General features: G+C 45.5%; 1 protein-coding gene across 3 annotated transcripts in view; it reads left to right on the forward strand.

Moving 5' to 3' along the window:
* LOXL4 (lysyl oxidase like 4) overlaps positions 1–25060 on the forward strand; it is a 75260-nt gene that overhangs the window by 21013 nt on the left and 29187 nt on the right. For all 3 annotated transcript variants that reach the window (XM_078593181.1, XM_078593179.1, XM_078593180.1), the window contains exon 4: positions 9866–10083. In XM_078593181.1, coding sequence (XP_078449307.1) covers positions 9866–10083 — 218 coding nt within the window. The remainder of the gene's footprint in view (positions 1–9865; positions 10084–25060) is intronic.

The following is a 25060-nucleotide window of genomic DNA, read 5'->3' on the forward strand; positions in this document are numbered from 1 at the left end:
CCTCCGGAAGTCAGGCTTCCATTGCTTTGGCTCAGCCAAACGCGCCATGGAACAGCTTTAAATGTTACCATTTAGTTACTTGTTTTCAATTGCGCTACTGGCATCCTATTACGGGCCACAGAATCAATTCAGAGATCTCATGGAACTCTGTTATCTGTGTATCCGTGAACGGCTGTGGAAGAGGCTTTTTTTCTCGCAGACTTATCCCGAAAATCCCTTCCAGTTCCCCTTTTTGTCCTGAACACAGCCGGCACTGACTACGAGTTTGTTTGTCACGTGACAGTCAAATCAATATTTGAAAATGACACATCTTGTAATTTTGCTAAATTAAGTGCAAGACTGCATTTGATATGATGGAGCGGGTAATCTTGTTCAGACTTTGGTGACTGGGGATAAGACCGTCAATTCACTATGCCGGAGAACCAGATCTAACCACGGATGCCTGACACCTGTATTCCCATTCAGGATCTCAACGCAGCCAGTTCAAGGCTCTGAACCTAGAGCCACGTGGCCACCTGTAATGTGTAACTTTAAAGCCCAGTGACCTTTTGTGTTCCCATTCGCCATTCATCGTACAGGCACCGTACATTTATTGTATAAGCACCGAGATAGTTATCTCCCCCCCCCTGCCTCATTGGCTCCTCCCTGCCTAGCACCCTATATAAAAAAACACGTGTCTCTGAATAGCTCTCTTCACACGCTACAGCAATTTTACTGGAGCGGTTACACCTGATGACGGAGGCTTGTGTTGCTTCCGAAACGTCGTGATTTAATTTATTTGAATTTTCTACCTACGTGACTTTACCGAAAAAAACAAAGAGTATGAATCCTTGCAGTCACGAAAACTTCTAATCTAGAATTAACTGTGACCTTTTCTACGTGCTCAGATTATTTGCATATCTTGATGCATTGTGCCTCTACCCTATTATGTATTATCCTGACTGCCGCAGTGGTGGAAGATCAGTGCAAAACAACTCTAACAGTGCCACATGACAGGAAACAGCTTCACCCATCGTGACCAATATTGGCAAGATTTATATTACGCAGATGCCATGCGGTGCCGTCTAAAATAACTTTTTTAAAGACACAAACAACTCTGCCTCTTATTATTCATTCCCACAAATGAAGGATAATGGGAGAATAATTGTCAAGACATTTGTAGCATAGTGTTGTGGGTCCAATATACTATGTGTGGTATTTCCGGCTGGAAACAATAAACGGTTTGGTTTATTATTTGCTAAAAACCCCAAAACTCTTGATTTTTTGAAATATCCATAATTTATAGTATCCACGATTGTTAAAACCTGCAGCAGAAAGAAAAAAGATAAAAAGCACAGATCATATTTGATGCATTCTGTGGTGCAACGCTTTGCAATGGCAAAGCACATGTTGCTAAAGAAACATGGCAGGGAAAGCAGAGGCCCAGGTTTGCCAAAAGTTAGCCACGTGGAAGCAAACTGGGCCAAGTGGACTTCAAAACCATCGGAGTCTGTCCTGCATTAACGACAACCAGTGGCATCCATTCAGCCACGTTCAGAGCACATGATGTGAGATTTATTTTTTGTATACAACATGTGGCGCAGTATTTATCGTAGCTATGAAGCAGAGCAAATAAAAAAAAATATTGTTAGGCCGTTGTATACAAAATGTCCAAAACGTATCATTAGACATGTATATATATTTTTTAAAGACTGATAACATTGAAGAATAATAGTTTCATAAGGTGACCAGGTGGCTAATTAGTCAGAGCGATGAGCTGACAGCACTACGATCATCAGGTTGAATATGGGTTTCGACCGCCTGCGATTAAATCGGATTCTTAAGTGTAGGAAGTAGATTGTGTCAGCTTGGTCATCAATGACTGCACACACACATATGCCCGTCGTATTAAATGTTACACAGAAGGTGGCTCTAAGTTTCAGCTCTGAGAGTAAAAAATATCAGTTTCACTGTCGTGCGACAAATATCACTTTGTAGAAGGATAGGCGAGAAAGCTGGCCCCGAGTGTGGCTATGATGTCACTTGAAGATATTTCAGAAGGAGTTCTGTAACATCTGCTTCCGTAGAATATTCTGCTCTGTGAGAATTCACAATAGTTTTTTTCATATCATTAGATAATTCCACTCTAACAATGGAGATAGATCATGGGACCTCCTTTGCCTGTACTAAAATTTGAGAATAGGTTTTCTCCTTTTTTTTGGCAACAAAACAGGTGTTAAGATGTTAAAATACCAAACTGAAACCTTTTACAAGGAATCATGTTCGCATTAACCACAATACTTGTGGTCAGAATGCAAACAAAAAACATACTCTGATAATATATGTCTTTGAAACTGATTGGTCCACACCAGAGACAGCTTTCTTTCGAGCCTAGTCTCAAACGGTGTTAGATCAGAGGACCAGAGGACGCCAAAAGGCAAAAAGGCCTTTTGTCGGTTTTGCTGCCTTGCCCAATCTCGATCAATCAGACATATAATGAATGAAGCAGTTACTTATTTGTATTTCAATCTTGATTGGAAGCTTTCGTGACTGCAGGAATCCATACTCCTTGGTTCGTTCGGTAAAGTCACGTAGGTAGAAATAAAATAAAATAAAACAAATCACGACGTTTCGATCGCAACACAAGCGGTGACTTTACCGAAAGAACCAAAGAGTATTTATAGTTCGTGACTTGCTTAGCATTTTCTCTATTTTGCACTCCGATAATTTTTTGTTTGGTGTTGTAACTCGCTGACCCGCCCATATTGGACATCTGTGAAAAAGATCTTCATAGCTCATCGGATTCATGTAGCTTAGATAAAGATTGTGATTGCTTCCCGATGTTCCTTTTGCAAAGCGCTCTTGAGCCTGTTTGTTGCGTCAAGCCAGGTAGGAAGACCGTGCCAGTGACCAACACCGATCTAAACAAGCCACGTTTCTAACACAAATTCAAACCAATTAATTAAAAATTTAATTCTTAAATAAGGCGCTTTCCTGTGAAACACAAAGCATGGTACATTAGCTTACTTTTGTCTAAGTCATAAAATAAATTGCTTATTTGCTCAAGTAAAATGGTTTTGGACTTTATTCCAAAGACAGGGATTTTTTTAATAATTAGGAGGTAATGTAGGCTTAAACGACACACAGCTGCGCACTTAATTTGTTCAAATATTTACGATTATGAAAACCCTTTTGTTTTCATAATGAAAACCCTTCTATTTCAAAATCGGGGCTGGCACTGTCTCTTAAAACGTTTTTTTCTGAAAAAATGTTTCTTGACATTAAGAGTCCTGCTGAAATCTGCTTGTGGATAAGAACAAAAGCCCATCAATAACGTCTCACGATTCCACGCGACTATTCGCAAGACCAGACCATGGTGGAGCCCAATATATATTTTATTTTCCCCACTGCAAATTCCAAGCGCCTTCCACGCAGTAGCCTCTCCACGCCAGCTTTAAACTCCAAAGGCGCAGAGGAATTAAATAAATAGTGCAACATTCCCCGACTGGCTGACGGCGAGCTGCCTAGCGTCACGGGCCGTCGTTTCTCCTTCCCGAGCTTGCTGTTTTGGCTTCCGTCTGCAGCGCTATGCAGGTCGTCACAAGGCAGGTGCAGGACACCATGCAGGTGCCCTTTTCACCTCGTCACGTGCCATTGTAGGACACTTTACACGACTTGTACGTCCGCTCAGGTTTAGCATTTTACCGTAAGCTATATATTTTTGAATGGCCATTTAACAATGCGTAGATTCATCTTCTTGGTTCTTTCGGTAAAGTCACGTAGAAGGGAAATAAAAAAATAATAAAAATAAAACGTAATAAAATAATTGTTTTATTTTCATTTTATAATAATAAAAATAAAACATAATTTAATAATTATGTTTTATTTTTATTATTTTATTACTTCCCTTCTACGTGACTTTACCGAAAGAACCAAGAAGATGAATCCCTGCAGACACGAAAGCTTTAAATCGAAAATAATGCATAGATTAATCAATTAAAATAAATTCTTATATGCAAGATACATGCATTGAGTTGCGTGTCTGTGTGAGATACCATTTCTGTTTTTTTTACTTATCCAAGCAATATAGGATGATATGCAAAAGTTATATAGCAGGATATGGAGTGAACAAAATAATACAAATGAAACAAAAATGATGCAAATAAGAATAGATCCTTGAATCGTATTGTGATCCCAAATTGTTCCATTTGCATGTTCGTGGCTTATTTACTTATGCAAGGTTGCTTTGAGATGTCGTGGCATTTAAGCACTCAAACATACTAAACCTTATTCATCTTTTCATCCGGATATAGAATAATACATAATGTGCTGCCCTTTATAAATCCACCGCTGGATAAAGGATTCCCCATGCTGTGTTGGTCACCGGGGTTGTTTGACCATACTTCACCACGCTGGTCAGTGCTGGTTAGTGAAGGGGGCATCAAGGGACCCGTTGAGATGTCACGTGAGCCATGGCTGGGACTCAAACTCAGGTTGCCAGGTCCATGGTGCAATGCACCACTGTGCCACCATTGAGAGTGTTCAACTGCTGCTACTGTATGCCGTTACACATACTACACTTTGTTGAGTCAATTCACATTTTTGAAACTGAGACCTTAAAAGTATGCACACGCTCACAAACAACACTTTCTTTTTCATTATAGCCTCCCCCATTAATGCAGTTACTACAGCGGTGATCCGAATGAGTAACTCACACCCACCATGGGAATGTGGAATTTCCGACAATGCCTTTTAACAGCAGATGAACGCTGCCGTGTACTCATTTGAGATATGAAGCACTTTACTTTTTTTTACTGTATTTTTATTACTATCCTAATCTTGGGCAGTTGCATCGTGTGGCTTGCATCGTGTGGCCCTGGTGTCAATAATTAAATAGGGGCCCCTGTCCAATTTTCCCCGCTCTTCATAGTTCAGGGTTTGAGCCCCTTTGGCTAGTGTGCCCTGGTGCAGTTGCACTGCCTGCACACTTGCTAGCTACCCCACTGACCATGGCGAAGGAGCAGAGGTGTCGTGGTTTGCGTCCTGCGCTATAAACCCAACGGAATAAGTCTGATTCCCGGTCATGGCCAACATCGGTGGCGAGTGATATTTGAGCTTCCCCTTTCACTAACTACTGGACATCTACGAAAATGAGCTTCATAGCTCATCGGATTCCTCCAGTATAAATATTCTGGTTGTGAACCCGCACTGACCGGCATGATGAAGTATGGTCAAACAACCGCCGTGACCAACACGGCATGTGGAAACCTTCACCCAGGAGTGAATTGACAACGGACTGTTAATTATTGTGGCTATTTTGACCCATGTTTCTTTCGATTAACACGTTCCTTCTGAGTGGGCAGGTAGGAACTTGGTTGGACAGCGCATTCGTGCACGACAGACAAATATGCACGACAGACAGACAAATAATCCCTGGTGGGCAGTGTGGAACCTGTTGTTCCTACCTGTAAAAAGAAGCCTTAAATGTTTAGTTGGAAAAAAAATTATTCAGTGGCTTGGTCTGAAATCTTTGTTGAACTTATGAACACATATTTAACATTAGAAAGTCATATGAATATAAATAGTGCAATATATATTGTGACATCCGGTAATGAAACCCAGAGGCTCCCAGTTACCGGATGAATGTGTTCCATAAATAGGAATAAAATCAGGGCTTGCATTTCACTCTCTTGGTGGTCTATACAACTACTCTGTCTTATTCCTAGAAATGTTAATCACGTGATTTTTGTAAAATATATACAGTCTATTTATATGTGTGTGTGTGTATAGGGCTGGTCTGTGACGATACTTTGACATGTGGATTGAAGTTTGCTTATCTTGACACGCGGCCAGTTTGCCAGTCTTGGCCTTTGAGCGAATGCAATTACCACTTAAGCCAGCTGCGTGAGAGTTATGCAAGCAGAATTATGAAATAAAATAAATTCCGACCCCGTTTCCACAAAGGCGACCCGCTGGTGCGCGTCAAATAAATTTTCAAACGCCGCCCCGGACTGTGGTTTGCTTGATTCAGAAGTAAACGCCACTGGTTGTGTGGAGTCGGCGTTCGGCATAACCACACAGCCGCGGGAAATGAGACGCCTCGCCCGATTCGCGTTTCAGACCCCTTAACAGCAGACGCTCTGCCGTGCGAGACTTTTCCATCTTAAATTGGGGCCCCCCTTTATTTTCCGAATTGTACAAAAATATATAAACACGCGGAAACGAGGTCACACGTCCCTTCACTGTCGTTGCTCGTTTCTATCAAAGCAGTGTCGGTCAATCAAATCTCGCGAGCCTATGTGATTTTTTTATTATTTTATTTGTATTAATTTTAATTTTCTACCTACGTGACTTTACCGAAAAAACTAAGAGTATGAATCCTTGCAGTCACGAAAACTTCAAATCTTGAATTAGTCCCCGTGTCTGTACGCGTCGCGATTGACAGTCGGGAGAAAGCAGCCGTGCAGTTCCCTCTGCAGCCTGAAACAAGTGGAAAAGTGTTTTTACTGCGCAGTTGCTCTGTTTCAGGATACCGTGTTCAAATTCAACGACAATTTTGACTCAGCTCATGGCGTTTTATGTTATGTCTTTGGAAGGCTACAATGTATGTATTTATCACTACAATTTTTGCATTGTTTTGCATGGCTATTTGCTCCATTCGTTCTATGTACATCATTCGCCCCGTAATTTTTCTGTCCTAAAATGTTCCCCTTCAGCTCACCTAAACCTTTGTCAAAATCACCCAGAACACAACCCGATATTGTCAGATCTCAGAAGCTAAGCAGGTGGGAGCCTGGAAATTGCTTGGAACAGGCGACTAGCAATCAGAACATAGGTGTTATAGGCTGTTGCGGTGCTATCTTTTCAGAGGAGACCAGTCCAGCAAAAGCCATGAGTGTACAATACTATTGTCCAAATATTCCACGCTGCCCACCTTCACCAACCCGCGCTGACCAGCGTGGTGAAGTATGGTTAAATAACCCCCACGAGCCGCATAGTGTGGGGGAGCCTCTCATCCAGCAGTGGATTGACAAAGGGGCTGTTCATGTACATGCCACCTATTATACCCTCGCGGTAAATTACACCGGTTAGAGTTCATGAATGCTGGAGTTTCATTGCACTCCTGAGTCGTAAAACAAAATTGTGAACATTTATGGGAAGGCCAGAGATACAATCTTCCAATGTCTCACTCATGCAGTGACTGCAGAGAACATTCCCTGGCGGCTGGCGGGGGTTTGGAGGATGGATATATCAGCTGTGAACCACGCAGACAACCAAAGAAAAAGCCCGCTTACCCCTGGGATATGTCTGGCAAAGTCTCCCATTAATCACTCCGGGACTGTCACGGGGCTTTGCTGCTGACACTGATGCTGAGCGGCGACACGTTGTCAGTTGAAATTGTGCACGGCATGTTCCATATATCCTTGAGGTTATTGTCGTGGCGGTGAAGAGTTGGCGTACTGGTTAGCAGAGGTGTGGACTCGAGTGATGTGACTTGGACTCGAGTCAGACTCGAGTCATGAATTTGATGACTTGCGACTCGACTTGGACTTGCATAACAATGACTTTGTCCCACCTATGAGATGTGGACTCGAGTCATGTGACTTGGACTCGAGTCAGACTCGAGTCATGAATTTGATGACTTGCGACTCGACTTGGACTTGCATAACAATGACTTTGTCCCACCTCTGCTGGTTAGCGCACTCGGCCATCAAAGCGGTGACCTCAATGTGATTCCCGGCCAGAGCGAGTGATATCCGAATCATTCTAGATTTTAAGTTTTCGTGACTGCAAGGATCCACACTCTTTGGTTCTTTCGGTAAAGTCACGTAGGTAGAAAAAGAAAAATAAGAATAAATAAATAAGTCATATATATTTTTTTCTTATTATTTTTTTTTATCTACGTGACTTTACCGAAAGAACCAAAGAGTAAGATATCCGAATCAGTTCTCGACAACACCATCACTAACCCACGCTGACCAGCATGGCGAAGTGTGGTCAAACAACCCCAATGACTGACACGGTTGGCTACGTACAGTGCGAAAGAAGTTCAACATACATACATAGGGCATGACAAGTTCTTCATCCAGCAGTGGATTGATGAGCTGTGCGCGACGTTGCATTCGGTAAAGGAGCAGCAGGCCTGCAAATCCTTGCTCACTCCTCTCATGGCAGAAGGGCCTCCGCTCGAGGGAGCTCCCGAGACAGCTCTCTCTGGAGGGTATTTTTGGCCTACTCATCCACACTGACCAGATATCTTGGGAGCGATGGGAGTACCCACACTTTACCCCACCACCCCAACCTGCCAACCGACTCCCAGCAGCGTGCACATGTAGATTAACTTCCCCATTGCTTCAACCGCCACGCAGGGGGATCGAACGAGCGACCTCTGGAGTTCAAGTCCAGTTGGTAACCATCACACCAGAGGTCGCAACCGGGTACCCGATACCCGTACCCTACCCGATACCCGGCTACCCGTACCCAGTCGGGTACGGGTACCCGTTTGCGACCCTGGTGCGGCCGGGTACGGGTACGGGTAGGCCGTGAGTCATTGGTGAGTAACTGTTTGTCACTCATTTCCCAACGTCTTGTCTCTTCTCACAATTCAAGTTCTTAGAATCAACCCACCCGCGCCTGCAACATGGCTTCATCCCAGAGGTCGCAATCGGGTACCCGTACCCGTACCCTACTCGATACCCGGCCGGGTACGGGTAGCTGGGTATCGGGCCGGGTACGGGTAAGGAATCAAAACCCGTTTGCGACCTCTGCATCACACCGAGGTGCAACCCGCATGCCATTCCGTGTTCCTATCCACGAAGTTATCGTCACCCGGGAGGTGTGCACACGATCGGTTTTTATTCTTCGCCCGTTTGCGGTTCTGTGGCGTCTTGGGCAGGAAGCTTCTGTGGGTCCACGGGGTTTCCTCCCGGGACATCTGAGTTGTGGTGAAATCGAAGGCTGTGAAATCTTATCGTGAAATTGGAGACGGACTTTTTTTGCTCCTTGATTTATACTTCATGGCCAAAATGTGTTCATATTTACCAGACCGTCAAACAGTGACCTCTTCACAGTCGCTTGCTTTTGTATCTGTTTACAAATGTAGGTTGCTTGTTAAAATAGCTGCTTAAAACAAACACATAGAGAACCTCAAATTATCTAGCAATTTTTTTGCAATTTAAAAAGTGTCCATTCGTTTGTCCAAAGTGGCTACAGTTTTATTCCATCCAGCCTACAGCTATGCGCAGAGAGAAGTAGTTTTCAAACTTTCCATTTGTCAAGCGCGTTCGGGCGTGGAACGATCAAATTACTCATTCGATTAAACGTATCTCCCCCGGCTCGCGATGCACGCATCGAGCCAAACGCACACATCGTGAACAGGAGCCGCAACGTGCCGGGAGCTTCTTCATGAACAACAGAGTCGACAACGACGCCGGGCACCACGTGGCACAACTGAAAAAAAACCGCATCAGGGAGTCGCGCAGCACGACTGCCAAACCCAACGCAAATTGAATTGCCCATGTGGCGAGATGTTAACTACCTCATCTAGTATATAGGAGGTCGTGGGTTCGATCACGACCCTGACGCCTGCTGCATGTTTGGAGCTTACATGTTCTCCCCGTGGTCGTGTGGATTTTGTTCCAGGTCCTCCGGTTTTTCCCTCCACATTTAGAGTAACCGGATGCTCAAATGTCCACAAGATAAGCCACTTTGGTGAGCCATCATTTGTGATAGCCGGGCTGCTTCTAGAAGAGAGCTACATAGCTCAGTGGGCCTTACCTGGGAAAAAACAAAAAAATAGTTTAATCGCTCATCGCCGTGTGACCTGCCCCTCTTTCCCAAACCCTCTTTCCTCCTCCTCCTCGCCGTCGCCGTCGTCCCGTGGCAGATGCTGCCGGGCGAGCGGCTCTTCACGGAGGTGCGCCTCAAGCCCGTGCTGAGGAACGGAGCGAAGCGCGTGCCGGTCACCGAGGGCGTGGTGGAGGTGAAGCACGGCGGGCGCTGGAGCCGCGTGTGCGACGCCGGCTGGGCCGAGGAGGAGGCGCGCGTCGTGTGCGGCATGCTGGGCTTCCCGAGCCACCGCGGATTCGACGCGCAACCCTACCGGTGAGGCAATGCTGGCGACGCGGGCGGTGCGGCAGGTGTGGGTGGCGCGGGTGCCGTGGGTATCGCGGGTGGGGTGGGTGGGGTGGGTGGCGTGGGTGGTACGGGTGGCATGGATGGCGTGAGTGGCATGGGTGGGGTGGGTGGGATGGGTGGTGTGGGTGGTGTGGGTGGTGTGGGTGGTGTGAGCGGTGTGGGTGATACGGGTGGCATAGATGGCGTGAATGGCATGGGTGGGGTGGGTGGGGTGGGTGGGGTGGGTGGGGTGGGTGGTGTGGGTGGTACGGGTGGGGTGGGTGGCGTGATTGGCATGGGTGGGGTGGGTGGGATGGGTGGGGTGGGTGGTGTGAGCGGTGTGGGTGATACGGGTGGCATAGATGGCGTGAATGGCATGGGTTGGGTGGGTGGGATGGGTGGGGTGGGCGGTGCGGGCTACGACAGCGCAGGGGGAGAGCGGTGATGCAACCGATCGGTGTCCACCCGTGCCAGCGGCCGCCCTGGTTAATCCCGCGAGTGGAATGACCATAGATTTACGCGGTCAGCTTCACAGTGGACGCCGCAACGTTATTCGCGGATGCTATGTGTGTTGCGGCGTCACGGTCCAAATGTACAAAATTTTATAAACTGTTGTTTACTGCTTTGAGGAAAAACCAAAGAGCAACATCACCTTCTGCTCGCAGACTAACGCTCAGTTGCAGTCCGGTACTGCATACACCTTGTGTTGCACAGGGACAGCTGCCACTGGCGGTCCCCTTGGCTAAACCGTAGCAGGGCACTGAAATGGTGAAGATGTGAGACACGTAAACGCTCGAGTCGATACCGGCATCCAGATCGTATGTACGGAATTAGCGCAAAGCACGCGTCAGTGTTGCATTGTAGGCCACGTCAAAAAAAAAAATGCGAAAATTGAAGATATGCAATTCCTCACGCGGACGGCCCTTTGTCGACCCAATCGGCAAACTCGGCGAGGCGTACGGTTCGCGCTGTGGAGTCACGTGCCGCTCGGTCGTTAGGCGTTTACGACGCCGTTGACCCGAGCCCACGCCGGCCACCGCTCCTGGGACAAAGAGCGGTCCTCACGAGGGCCGTGTGGGTGGTCGAGGTCACGGTCAATTGAACGTCGAGGTCGCGTAGCTCCGCAGTGGTACGGGACGCTGCAGCTTTGCCTTGCGTTTTGCGCAAGTGCAGGCATGGCCCGTGTTTGTTCAACAACTGAAATGGTCGACACTTATCCCAGAGTTTGGCTGCTTGATCACACGCTGTTATGATTTGAGGGACTAAAAAATGTTTATTCAAATTCTAACGGACTTCCGTCTGCTTATTTTATGCTGGAGATTCATGAGTAGAGTGCTGCTGTTAGGGCGCTTGACTCAGACTCGAAAGGGCACGAGGAAGACATGAGTCAGTGGGTCAGGAGTAAACTCAGCCTGTCGTCTTTCCCGGAGTCGATAAACAGCAGCTTTCATGCGGAAGGACTGAATACCTGCATAGGAATGTAGAGTTTCTATCACTGGCCGAGGGATGTCACTCGAGGTGAGCACGAAGCCCGGTGCTCGTTCGAGCACAGAAGTAGTCTGACGCGACAGCACAGCTGGGATCGTTCTGGTAATACAACTGAAAAACTAAATAAGTCTGACATATTTGCGTCACAATCCCTATCCACCATTCTCAAAACTTACGCCCACCCCTTATAACACATACACCCACACACAGAACATAAAGGTCCCCCGAATAAACATTAACGAGCACCTACTAAGGCCGGAACAGTAGCGGTGTGGCCACAACCAAGCCTGCCTTTACCTGATGTTCACACTCTGCACCAGTTAATCACTTAGGGCTGAGTCTAACTAAGGGAGTAATTCACCACTGATGATCAACCTGACTGGGAATTAAACCCAGCTCACCAGAGGTTTGTAGCGTGGTGACCATGCTCATGTGTAAATCTTAGCGGGTTACCAACTGTCCTGGTTTTTCTGGGATTGGCCTCTTTTTGAGGCAGCTGTCCTGGGAAATCTATAAGTCTTCCCTGGTACAGTTTTTGTCAGTTGTATAATTATCCACCAAACATCTTAACGGATTGTCCTGCGACAAAAACAACCCTCACATCAGTGGTTCTCCCCTCTTCTGGCATAGTGAGGTATCCTTCACCTTGATACGTACGAGGTGGCAACCCCAGAGAAATCTCAACTCAACGAAACTTTACGCCGCCGGGAATCCCATCGCGTCTCGTCAGAACGTGGACGGAGAACGCCCGTGAAGGACGCCACGTGCGTGACCTTGCAGCGAGACAAAGCGGCCTTGTGCACGATCCCACGTGTGCCGTGTCTGGTGAAGCGTGCGCTCAGGACGTGGCGCCCGTCTGTGTCACATCTGCGTCTGACCAGGGTTATCATTATCATTATTATTGGTACAGTCTGTTCTCCTATAACGGGGTAGTTGGGTTCCTGATGAACACCGGGTGATGTAGAAATCGCGTTATAATGATGCAGGGTAAAGGACAGTCCGCGATAACACGTGAGATGCGTATGCAGGCTGAACAAAGACTGATGCGCATGGGTAGCATCTAAAAGCATCCAGCAGCATCCCGCTTTTGGTGATGATACTACGCCAAGGCAGCGGTACGACCGCTTATTCCGACTCGTGTGACATAGTCCTGTTCATTTAATCGCATTATATCCAATTCAAATCCACGTTATAAAAAATGTGTTCCCCAATACATTCATTGCTTTATATCCATTCTAGATTTGAAGCTTTCGTGACTGCAATGATTCATACTCTTAGTTTTTTCGGTAAAGTCACGTAGGTACTTGATGCAGCAAATCTGGCTGTGACGGTCCCACCTGATGACGGAGACTTGTGTTGCCTCCGAAACATCGTGATTTTATTGTTTTAGCTTTTTATCCAATTCGTGTTATAACAACACGCGTTATGTGAGAACAGACCATATTGCTCTCCGCTTCGCTCCTAGGCGCCGCTCAGCGCGGGGGGTTCCACGTACAGACCTCGGTCGTCATCTTCAATGCCCCCTGCCGTTGTTGGCCAGACCCAGTTTGGATTTATTTTGGCATTGGCTGTGCTGGGATTATGATTTTGGGGTGGGGTCCTCATGAAGGCGTGCAGTGGCTAGGGCACTTCGCCTGTGAACGGCGTCCGTTCTAAAATAATGCGATAGCGTTTCAAGTGACGCAGTCATGGAAAGACACGTGTTGGCAATTACGGAAAGATCTCAGAGGCGCCGTTAAGTAATGATAGGAGTCATCGCTTCAAAAAATTCCGATGGTGATTTTAAATTATTTTGAAACCGATGTAATAAAAACATATTAATTAGTTTTATGCGCAGATGTCTGCAGACTACGGCCAGAAGATTATAGTTAGTGTTCATTCATTACCCACCAAAAACGCATCACCTTAGTGATGACTTTATTTAGTTGTAGATTAAAAATCGATGATGATCATAATAATGATGATGGTGGAATACAACCTCAATGTGGCGTCCTACAGCCTCCAGCTTTTGGAATGCAGTGGCAAAGCCAGTAGCCCGGTCATATAACCCGAGATGAAAATCAGACGTTTGAAGAATGTGCTCTTACAAGCATCCAAACAACTCACACAGGGCAGAATTCAATGGGGGCCCTATTCGTGTGTAGCTTTTGAATGAGCTCCCAACACGCATATTTTTGCGCGTGCGCACGTGTTGCCCAGAGCGCCTTAAACAGCGAGGAATCGCGGGGCGAGACGGGGGACAGGGCGACGAGGCCGTTGTTTGCGGCGTGCCGGCTGTCGTAGCCCGACCGCTTACCGAGCCACTCGGGAACGCGCGACAACGGAGCGTAGCGGCAGCAGCGGCAGCAGCAGCGGCGGCCAGCTACGTAAACAGGGCCACGGCATGATCCTGGAAGGGTTGGCTGGCGGTCGGCCTGTCTGTTTGGGTCTTGGCAGGTTGTGGTGTGAGAGGCACTGACATATAGAATGTATTTGCCCCTGTTTTACATGACATAATGAGGGCACGGCATCATTACATACGATGAATGGACACTCATCAATGTTTTCATTCCATCGTGGGTTTGTGGTTAGTGTACTCCGCTGCTTGTATGTCATTAAGGAGATCGTTTCCGAGGTCGTTTTGAAAATAAATGGGTGGAGTGGCGGCGCTCTGGTTAGTGCATTGCACGATGAACCCAGCGATCGGAGCTTAATTACCAGCCTTGGGTAACATCAGTGGCGAGTGATATCTGAACAAACCCTGGGTCACCCCCCCCCCTTCACCAATGTGCATTGACTAACATGGTGAAGTATGATCAAAACAACCCCCGTGACTTAGACGGCATGGGGAGACCTTCATCCAGCAGTGGATTGACCAAGGTTTATAAAACTATTGATAATGATTCTATACCACATAGCATGTACAGCATTCGCTATTGCATATACGTACATGTTCTTAGCATATAACATAAATGAAGACCTCAAGCAAAAGTCAAACATTTGTTTTTGGTGAGGGAGAAACGCGTGAGTCAAAAGCGCTGTTTGCAGATTTTCCCATTCTGTTTGTGCCAGTGACTCGTCCGTGCGGGAATGACTGCCACTCTCCAGGGTGACCCGTGACGCCCTTCCTCGCCGCAGCCATCCATTCACTGTGCCCTGCATGAGCCTCCCACACAATGCAGGGCTTTCCCAGCAAACAGCCACATGGGAACAACCTAAAAAACAATTATCTCCCAGCTCGGTCAGAGTGGTCTCCTAAAGGTCATTTTTCTCCATCTCAAGTGAGACATTTGTGGACCCACGCAGCTCCCCGTTGTGAGCAATGGCTTCCCATTTTTTCGGCTCATGGCACTGGAACTCGTAAAAGCCACACACCCCAGACAGGAATGTGACTCCAGACTTTTACAAAAGGGAAAAAAAAAACTTGCTAGGATTTAAAAAAACGGCGTGAAACGGGATTTGAAATTCCAATGGTATGAAATATTGTCTCCAACAGGCCTTTAGTCAAACGACTGCTGAATGAAGGCCTCCCCACGTCGTGGGGTATCGTTTGACCATACTTCTCCACGCTAGTCAATGCGAGTTTGTGAAAGGGAGCTCAGTACTCGTTTCGATATCACTCGACCGTGTGGTTATTCATGGCCGGGAATCGATTTCGGGTCATCATGTTCATAGCACGTTGTGCTAACCAAAGCGACACCGCTCCCCGAAATGTTGTCTTATTTGTACATTAATCATCAGTTGTCGTAAAGGGTGGTTCGAAGTAGGCCTCGGCAAGGTAAGGTAAAAGTGTAAAAACAACGAGCCTACCTTTACCCTACTTTTTACCTTTCCACAATACAATCACTCTACCCTACCTTTTACCCTTTATCAGGTAAGGTAAAAGGTAAAAAGCAACGAGCCTACCTTTTACCCTACCCTTTACTCTTACCCCTTGGCATGTCGACACCTTTACGCTTTACCTTTACCCTTTTACCCGGTAAAAGGGTACAATTACCTTACCTTGCCGGGGCCTAGTTCGAAGTCAGTTGCTTCAGGGACTGTTTTTAAAACAACGCCTGAGCAGTTATTATTTATAACGTTTTTGATAGTTTTAATACCCACTGGCACCGGTGCATCAATATAACCCGAAGCCTTTAAAAATATATAATATTTAAAGTTTGAGTTTTTTTTATCCTACGTTGAAAGTAGATTAATGTTAAGTGGATTTCAGAAAATGATTAAGTGTTGTCCGGAAATCAATGTGACAGTGAATGGTTGGTTTGTGTTTGGTTTGACGGAACAAATCTGGTTGTCATTACTTGAGCTTCTTTATTTAGTGTCTCTTACGGTGGCTTGGTGGCCCAGAGGTCAAATCGCTGAGTCGGCACTGCTAAGATTCTCGATTCTGGGTTTGAATCTGTGTCCTAGTCGCTTTTGATTAAACCGAGCTCTCGATTGTATTGAGGTCATGGTCTCAGCCGATCCCATGGGTGATTGCACAAACAAACCCACCCATTTTCAATTGCGTTTAGCACTTCATTTGGTGAAATTTCAGCTCTGGGAGTCCAAAAAATTGGTTTGATTGTCATGCAACAAACAAAGGCATTGCAAAGTGCATGGCAAAGTGCATGGGAAAGTGCATGGGAAAGTGCCGCTCCCTATTGTGCAAAAGTATAAGGATTTTCAGGGGAAAGGCCTGTGAATAATGAATTATACAGCCATTCTCTGACACCCTGGACGCGTGCTCTCTTGCGAGATTTCAGTATTCTTCTTCTGATGACATGACACCGAGAGCACATTTGGAATAAACCGTGGCGGGAAGAGGACAAAATAAATAATCTTAGACATCCCACCGTGTAGTAATGGTGGGGACACTAGCCCAGCAGTCCAAAGGTCGCCGGTTTATTTTGCCGGCGGCCCCGCAGTGGAGACAATGGGAACGTTTCTTAAATCCTCCCGCCCCTGTCCAGCCAGCAGTATAAATGGGTACACCCAGTTAGCCAGCAATTCGGCAGGGTCACGTGTTTGGTGGGGTGAAGTGTGGGTACTCCCAGCTCTTCCAATACATCTGGCCAGCGTGGAAGAGTAGGCCAAATACCCTTTAGATAAGCAATCTAAAACTCCCCCGCGGTGGCAAGATGTTACTACCTCGCCTGGTATACAGGAAGTTGTGGGTTCGATTTAGAACCTGGAGTTTGCGTGACTGTGGTCACGTGGATTTTTCTCCGGGTCCTCCGGGTTTTCCCTCCACATTCAGAATCACGCGTTTAGAGTGTTTGCTACAATACATTTCCACGCGATAAGTTACTTCGTTGAGCTATCATTTGTGGCCAGGTCACTTCTTAAAAATAGCTATATATTTCGATTTAAAGCTTTCGTGACTGCAGGGATTCATCTTCTTGGTTCTTTCGGTAAAGTCACGTAGAAGGAAAATAATAAAATAAGAAAACATAATAAAATAATTCTCACGACGTTGTGGCCGAAACGTCGTGAGAATTATTTTATTATGTTTTATTTTTATCATTTTATTATTTTCCTTCTACGTGACTTTACCGAAAGAACCAAGAAGATGAAAAGCTATATAGCTCAGTGGGCCTTACCTGGTAAAAAATAAATATATATATAGTTTTTATATTCTTAGGTTTTTTCGGTAAAGTCACGTAGGTAAAACATTAAAATTAATAAAAGTAAAATAAAAAATTTTTACCTACGTGACTTTACCGAAAAAACCTAAGAATATGAATCCTTGCAGTCACGAAAGCTTCAAATCTAGAATATAGTTTTTAGTTTTACAGAGGGCCCTTCAGCCAGTAGTAGCATGAGCGAGCAATTGCAGGGCTGCACGTTAACCTCTTCAGACACTCTGCTATAGCTGCAGGCTACCTGAGTAAATCATCGTGGCCTCTGCACTCCGTGGTCAACACCGGTAGCTCCGTGCGGAGAGCTGGGTGGCTGCATCTCACATCGAGTTCCCTTCCCAGGTTCCTGCCAAGCACATCGCGATCCTGTCTCCAACCTCCACCCTGCGAGTGTTTTATCAAAAAAATATGGTGTGTGCACACGTGCACATGTGATTCATCGCTAGCAGCTCAGCGCAAGCGCACGGATCCTGTCGTAGTACTGGCACAGCCGACTGTGGATCTCGGATCGTAGAGTACCGAGGGTCATTAGCGTCATGGATACACGTGGCGTGTTTATGTTCTCAAAGTTAATCCAAACTTCGCGAGAGAAGGGCCCCTTTATCGATTGAGTTTTTCTTCCTCAAACTCCCTTGAATGATCTTTGTTTCCGGATATATTATTTATTTACTTGATTTCAAATTGTTCTCACGATTTATTAACGGTTAGACAGCGTTGAGTTTATGTCTTTGATATTTAGCAGTATTTGGACAATGTTGAGGGCAACCCGTGAACACACCCAACTGCATTGGCAACGTTCCCACTGAATGTTACGTGCATTGCAGACACAAACATTGGGGTCATTTCCCTTTATGTGATTTCGCAATGAGAAAAAAATATAAACTTGTTCTCAACACGCCCTTAAGTAAACACACTTGGCGTTCCAATGGCCAGTACAACAGCGGCACCATTTACACGCCCAAGATCGCGTTGAACGTCAGGCTTTTTTAAAAAAAATATTACGTAAAAAAAAAGTCATTAGCAGAATTTCTATGAGCGAGGCAGGTTTTTTCGCAACGTTTCGGAGCAAAGCAACCGTGAAGTTCCGTTGTTGGGGGAAGGGAAAAAAAGCCAAAGTTGGGTTGTTAGCTGGGCGTATGGGTGGCACACGCGCTGGTGACCCTGCAGAGAACACCGAGTGTGCTCCCCTCGTTTGGGTGGGGGGGTTTCTCCGGGCACTCCGCCCACGCGAAGCCAAAAGCTCATTGATGCAATTGCCCAATCGTTCCGTACATAGCAAGGAGCCTCCCAATATATGAATTAGAATGATCAAATTGAGACCTTGTGAGGCTTTCCTGAATAAATAAATTACGTCGAACGTAGAGTTGTATGAAAGGTAGTTGCCACTGAGATTTTGGCCAGGACTGCATAATTGGACTATGTGTCAAGATATTCTTGTATGGCCTATGTCACATCCACTTGTAGAAAAGTCATAATTAATCAATACAAAATAGCATAAGTGGAGGCTATAAATAAATGCAATTTAATGGTAAGATATTCTTTTCTTTCTAGGAAAAACTACAGTGTCCCTACGGTGGCTTATGGCATAATGTATTTGTCTTATGAGAGAATACCGACTCTTACTCGAGACCAGACAGCAGTGAAACCCTAGGAAGGACACGACTTAAATGTGGAAGCCTGACTGCCGAGTGCACGTGTTAGTGATTAGTCTGAAGCACTGCCGCCCCCTCTCCATGCAGTAATGTCTGGGTAGAGGACTTGCACCCGCACGTTTCCCTTTGTGGATTTTTGTGACCAATGTCAGATCCATTTAAAACCTAAATGTCGTGGAATGGTAGCGCGTACTGATGTGAATGCTTTCCGTATGGATGTTTTCCACATTATATTGGCTGAAATGTGAATGTCTCAGTGACAAATAAATATTATAGATATAAAACGGTTTCCTTTTCAGATTTTGGAAAAGAGATGTCATGATGACACTATAATTAATTGGCATCAACGTTCAGTTTACTCCGAAACTTGCACTGGAATTTGTTTGTTCATTCGCAGTAGCGAAATTACAATTTGCATAAATGATAGAACTTATGACTGCATTTGATATGATATAAATATATACGCCCACTTATTATGTATTTACAAAGACAAATGGTTGTTAAATGCATCATTGTTGTCAATGTTCTATTTCATACCTACATGTAAGAAACACTGAATGTAGAATTTGCCTTTAAAGGATAATTTAATTAAACAACTTTAAAATGCCACCCTTCATCATCACTGACTGCAACCATTTACTGATCTGTTTCGTATTTGTAGATTGCTTTAATTATCCTTAAATTATCAATAAAATACCTTGCTCTGTAATCATTGTGGTTTAATGGTCCATTTAGCTGAGGTCCATACTTTCGTAAATTCAAGACAGGTGGGAATTTTTTTGGAGCCAGCTATTGTGTGGCAGGGTGCATTTTCAGAACTCGACAAAATCCTTCCTGTCTGCAGCATTACCCGATTCACTCCGCTGATGCCCGCGGTGATATCGGAATATCAACGTCAATGATGTACCCAGAAAAGTGTTACAAAAATCTCACTACGCGGTTAAAAGGGGGATCCGGCTGCACTGGGACGTTTGGCCAATTCCACGAATGAGCGTTTGGTTCTGCTCGGGAAGAAAACCGGTGCACTCGGAGAAACCCCACCTCATTGGAACCTCATTTGCCAGTAAAAAAATATGATAATAATTTTTTTTACCCTTCTATCTGGCAACAAAACTGACAACTTTTTTTTACAAGGAGTCATATTTGCATAGACCACAATACCTGCAGTCATAATGCAAACAAAAAACATAACTCTGATAATGTGCACTGTCCTTATGTTTTCTGCTTGTATTATGACTGCAGGTATTGTGGTCTATGCAAACATGACCCCTTGTAAAAAAAGGTGTCAGTTTTGTTGCCAGGTAGAAGGGTAAAAAAAAACAATTATCATATTTTTTACTGGCAAATGAGGTTCCAATGGTGTAAATTCTTACCCCGAGCTCTCATACTCTGATGGTGCATTGTCTCTGAGTTGTGCGCCTTTTGGCGTCATCTGGTCCAACCCATGTGAGACTAGGCTCTACGGAAAGCTGTCTCGGGTGTGGACCAATCAACTTCAAGGACAGTGCATACATTATCAGAGTTATGTTTTTTGTTTGCATTATGACTGCAGGTATTGTGGTCTATGCAAACATGACTCCTTGTAAAAAAGGTGTCAGTTTTGTTGCCCGATAGAAGGGTAAACAACCAATTATCAAACCCCACCTCGTCTATGAGAGGGCAACGCTCGGCTATACCATCCCCTGGCCACACTGCACAGCTCCTGGCATGCGAGGCGCCGCAAGCCTCCTCCGGTCACGGCACTCCCTAGCGCCGACCAGGCTCGCACCTGCTTAGCTCTCCGAGATGCAACGAGGTCGGGAGCATTCAGGGTGGCTGCGTAGAAGGTCCCAGAAAGAATCCCGAGACCCCACTGGCGCTTTTTCCTGTATAAATAAATCTGGACGAGACAAAAGACTTTCTGTGTCTTCCATATCATCATATCATTGCCCAGTAGGACGTACTTTTTATGCTCAAATTAGTTAAAGAAGAATTGTAATTAACTCGAACGAACATTTAAACATTTGTATTGATATATCATCTCTGAACCATCTTAACGAGACACAAGTAGAACACGTTTAAAAACGAATTGCAGTGCCTCTCATGTCTTACTGCCCATAACAAATTGAAAAAATATTCAGGCCCCACGCGCTGTCAGCTGTTTTCATCTCTTTTTACATAAAGTTCTGGTCGAAGGCCATCCCACACTGTTTTGGTGGCTTAGGTTGTTGGACCATACTTCACCACGTTCAGGCACCCTATGGGGTGGGCGGTGGGGGTGGCCCAGGTCCAGTTCAGATATAGATTGCTCGCCACTGGTGTTAGCCACGACAGGGAATCGCATTCAGCTCGGGGGGAGGGGCTCATAGCCCATGGCACAAACCACTGTGTCACCGCTGCTAAAATAATCGTGTACTGACCATTCTTGGCATTGCCAAACACGAAGATATGACTCCAGTGGCGCGACTCTACTTTACAAAAGGGAAATCCTTTGTAAAATTCCTTCTGGTTTCCGTTTTGGGGCACGCTAAAAAGCAACCTCGCTCGCAATGAATGAATGAATGAATATGTCGAAATCCGCGTCGCAAGCTTTTAGCAACAGCAGACAATGAGACAGTGACGAGGGATATGGAAAGAATTGTGGGCAGTCGTGAATGCTGTGTTCAACTATTTTCCATTCTCCAATGTTCCTTTTGAATGAATCATGCAAAACATGTCCAATTCTGTGGGCGAAATGCCATAAAATCTGTGGCTGTTACTACCAACAAACCCAACAACCGAAATTGAAAAAAACCATGTCAATGTCCACACGCCACAACTCAAAATGTGACACATTTATTGTGTCCTTTTAATTTTCGGTGTCCATAACCTGAGACTATTTCCAATCTCTTCACAATTTTCCGGTTTAACATTTCCCTCCAATATAAATAGTGCAACTGTGTCGGCATGAATACCCTACAGAGGGGGCAGGAAACATTCCTGAGGCTGATTTCGTGACCTTGTCTGCACCGGATCGCCTACGATCATGGCGGGGTTTTGTTGAAATTTTACGAGCGAATTCTGCCCTCTACCGTACCAGAGGTCACTTAAAGGGATGTTGAAGAAGTTACTCTGCGACATCCGCTTCTGTGGATCGTTCTCCAACACAAAGGGCCACACGGGCTCTGCGAGAGACCTGAATGGATGCTGTGTCTTGTGGTGTGATGCTGACAGCACAATCGGGATAAAAAAAATTTAGGGGTTTTTTTTTGTTTCAAGTGTTCTTGAATCCGCAGCGTTACAAACGTTCCCTCAGTCTGGTGCCATCGTGGCGCCTGTCGCAAGGTTTACTCTTCACACACACATGCCAGAGTATTTACATTTTAGTCGAATGTTTATCAACTTTATATAGCCACACAGTAAAAATTGTATTCAATCAGAGCGTCGTTTAGTTAGTCTGGTATTCAACATATTTGGTTAACGGAAGATTGCGGTTATAAGAATTGGGTCTGATAATATAAATACAATCGACACTGGGCATCAACACAACCCTTGGGAACGAGAGACCATCTGGTGATTATATGGAGAAGTGTGCTTGAATCAGAATGTGCTCTTTGTCCTCCTCCCACCATTGTAGCATAAGCATGTGTTGCTTATATCAGAACTAGACTTATATTAGGTGTGCTTATATCCAGCTTCTGCTATAATTAGCAAAACATTTTACCCAGTGAATATTTTTCAGGAGGATCTTGCATTGGGATATTTGGTTATTTCTACGAATGAGTCTTTGGCTTGTGGGAGTACCCAGAGAAAACGTACACTTACAAGGGGACACCATTCAAAGCTCAGCACAGAGAGATTTAATACTGCACTGCTAACTTCGGGACACCTTGCAGCCCAAGCCGACAACACCCCGGGATTCCCAGACAGTCTCCCATCCAAGAACAAACCAGGCCCAACTTTGCTTAGCTTCCAATATCCGGTGAGATCAGGTTGCATTTGGGGCAGGGGTCAGGAACCAAAATAACAAAAAGGGCCATTTTGGTCCAAATTTGGTAAAAAAATAAAACTCAATATTTCAAGAGCCGCAATGCACGTGAATACGAGGCGGCAGTCCTGAATAAATAATGTCACAAAGCAGTCCTTAAATAGCCGCAGGTTGCCTACCCCTGATTTAAAGTAATTCGTCCAACTATGTGGGGTGAGAGCTGCCAACAGAAACTTTGTCAGACAGGGTTAAACGGGCTTTTCCCAATGGAAGCCCTCCAACATCCAACGTTACACATCGGCCGCCTTCAGTCACTGCACTGCAACCTTAGCTGTTAACCAAATGACCCTATTGTACACGAGGCATGGCTCCAGTTATCAAGGCGGTACAAATTAGGAGGGTGAAAAAAGTCGGCGCACGAATTACGACGCCCTCGTGCGTAACCGGCTCGCACGTTTCCACGGACGCAAACAAAGCCCCACATTGCAGGCGAGCAGAGCTCGCGAGACATTTGGGATGTGGCACATGACGGTGAGTGCGCCGACTGTGCACTGCCCTTCGAGTTCGGTTTTTTCCACGAGTTTGAATGAACCGTGTGAGCAAGCACTCCACGGCCGGTGTACTTTACACACTAGAGACTCGTGTCGTTTAGGTCGCATTCATACCAGCGCCAACGTTTCGAGGCCCACCTTAAAAATTAAAGAGAGCCCCCTTTTTTAAACTCAGCCTAGGTGTGACCGGTACGTACTGAAGGATCAATTCAAACTCGTGAGCGTGATTTTCATGAGTGGCATTCGCCGCACCCACCGCTTAAAATTATTGCGCCATAAATGAAAAGTTTCCTTTCATTTTTTCTTAATTGCGTATTCAAAAGTAACATTGCGTACCCCTGCAAATGGACGGAGAATACCACGTGGTTAGTGGGTGTCCTGGTGCACAGAGGGTTTAGTAATCAAACTATTAAACAGTACGTAGCATCTCCGAGCGTCACATATCCTCCCTCATCAATTAACTGCTCACACCCTGTGCAGTATTTGTGCAATGTGTAACTGTCATTTTCTAGATATCTGACCTTTGATCTGACCTTTGATCTGACCTTTTCACATATGGTTTATCGAGCATATTTCTGTTGCGCGTCGTCACTTTAAGATGTTCTCTGTTCATATTTAGTTTGTTGCGGTTGCACCCGACTCAAGAGCCGCATGGCTCACAGGGCGATACCTAATACATGAAACTTGAAACTTGAAACCCCAGATCCCAGACAGTTGGATATGCAATGCTGTACTGCACTATAAATAATACAATAACATTATACATCTCGCCAATTAATCTATGCAGGCCTCCCTAACATCAGATTAGCCATCGGAGTTATTTGACCATACTTCACCAGACTGGTCAGCGTGGGTTGCTGTAGGGGACTTCCAGAAGCGGTTGAGATGTCACTCGTCACTGACGTTATCCTTGGCCTGGAATCAAACTAATTTAAGCAGGTTTATAATGCAGTGCATAACCACCACTCAACCCCATAGGGCCACATTACGTATTACTTTAATAATTCACAGCATTGGCGGCGTATGACCGTGATCCGATACCGTGGAGGCGAGGGTCGGTGGATCACACGAATGTTGTGAAACTTCCTTTCCGTGGGCATCGGGCTGCCATACCCCTGGCTTTCCACGAGAACACGGGTTGACAAAGTGCGGAATAATATCATCTGTCCCATCTTAATGGGATAGAGTGTTGCTCCCTCACACACGTGGGTTTTCTCTGGGCGCTGCGGTTTCCTCCCATACGTATAAACACTCATTAATTGGTTGAAAACATTTCTAAATATAAAGGACTGCAGAGCTTGGGCAATTGTTGGCGGCGGCGGCGGCTCATTGCTTGGCTGTTGCCTTCCTGCCTGTTTGCAGTTCCTCGGCGATTTGCGAGATTTAATTTGCAACTAACGATGCAACATAACACGAAAGCATTATTGATATCATTATTTACTTATTATACCGAACCACTGCAAATGTAAAACCAAAAAAAGATACTCAGGCTGCAGAATGAGGATACAAGTTCCTGTTTTTCAAGCCAAGTGCCCCCTGGGTCAACGGCACATCGTGTCTTAAGTGGAAACGGGTTCGCTCACTCTGCATTCACTGTCAACTTTTATTCATTCAGGAAAGCAGTTGTGGGTCCCTTGTGGATCTCGTACCATTCGCCAACGGGGTTTTTTTTCAGCACGAGAAATAAAACAGATGGCACGTGAGCGATGGCTGTAATAATCCAAGCGA

The sequence above is a fragment of the Lampetra planeri genome, chromosome 4 (assembly GCF_965212315.1).
Source record: "Lampetra planeri chromosome 4, kcLamPlan1.2.h2, whole genome shotgun sequence".
NCBI lineage: Eukaryota > Metazoa > Chordata > Hyperoartia > Petromyzontiformes > Petromyzontidae > Lampetra > Lampetra planeri.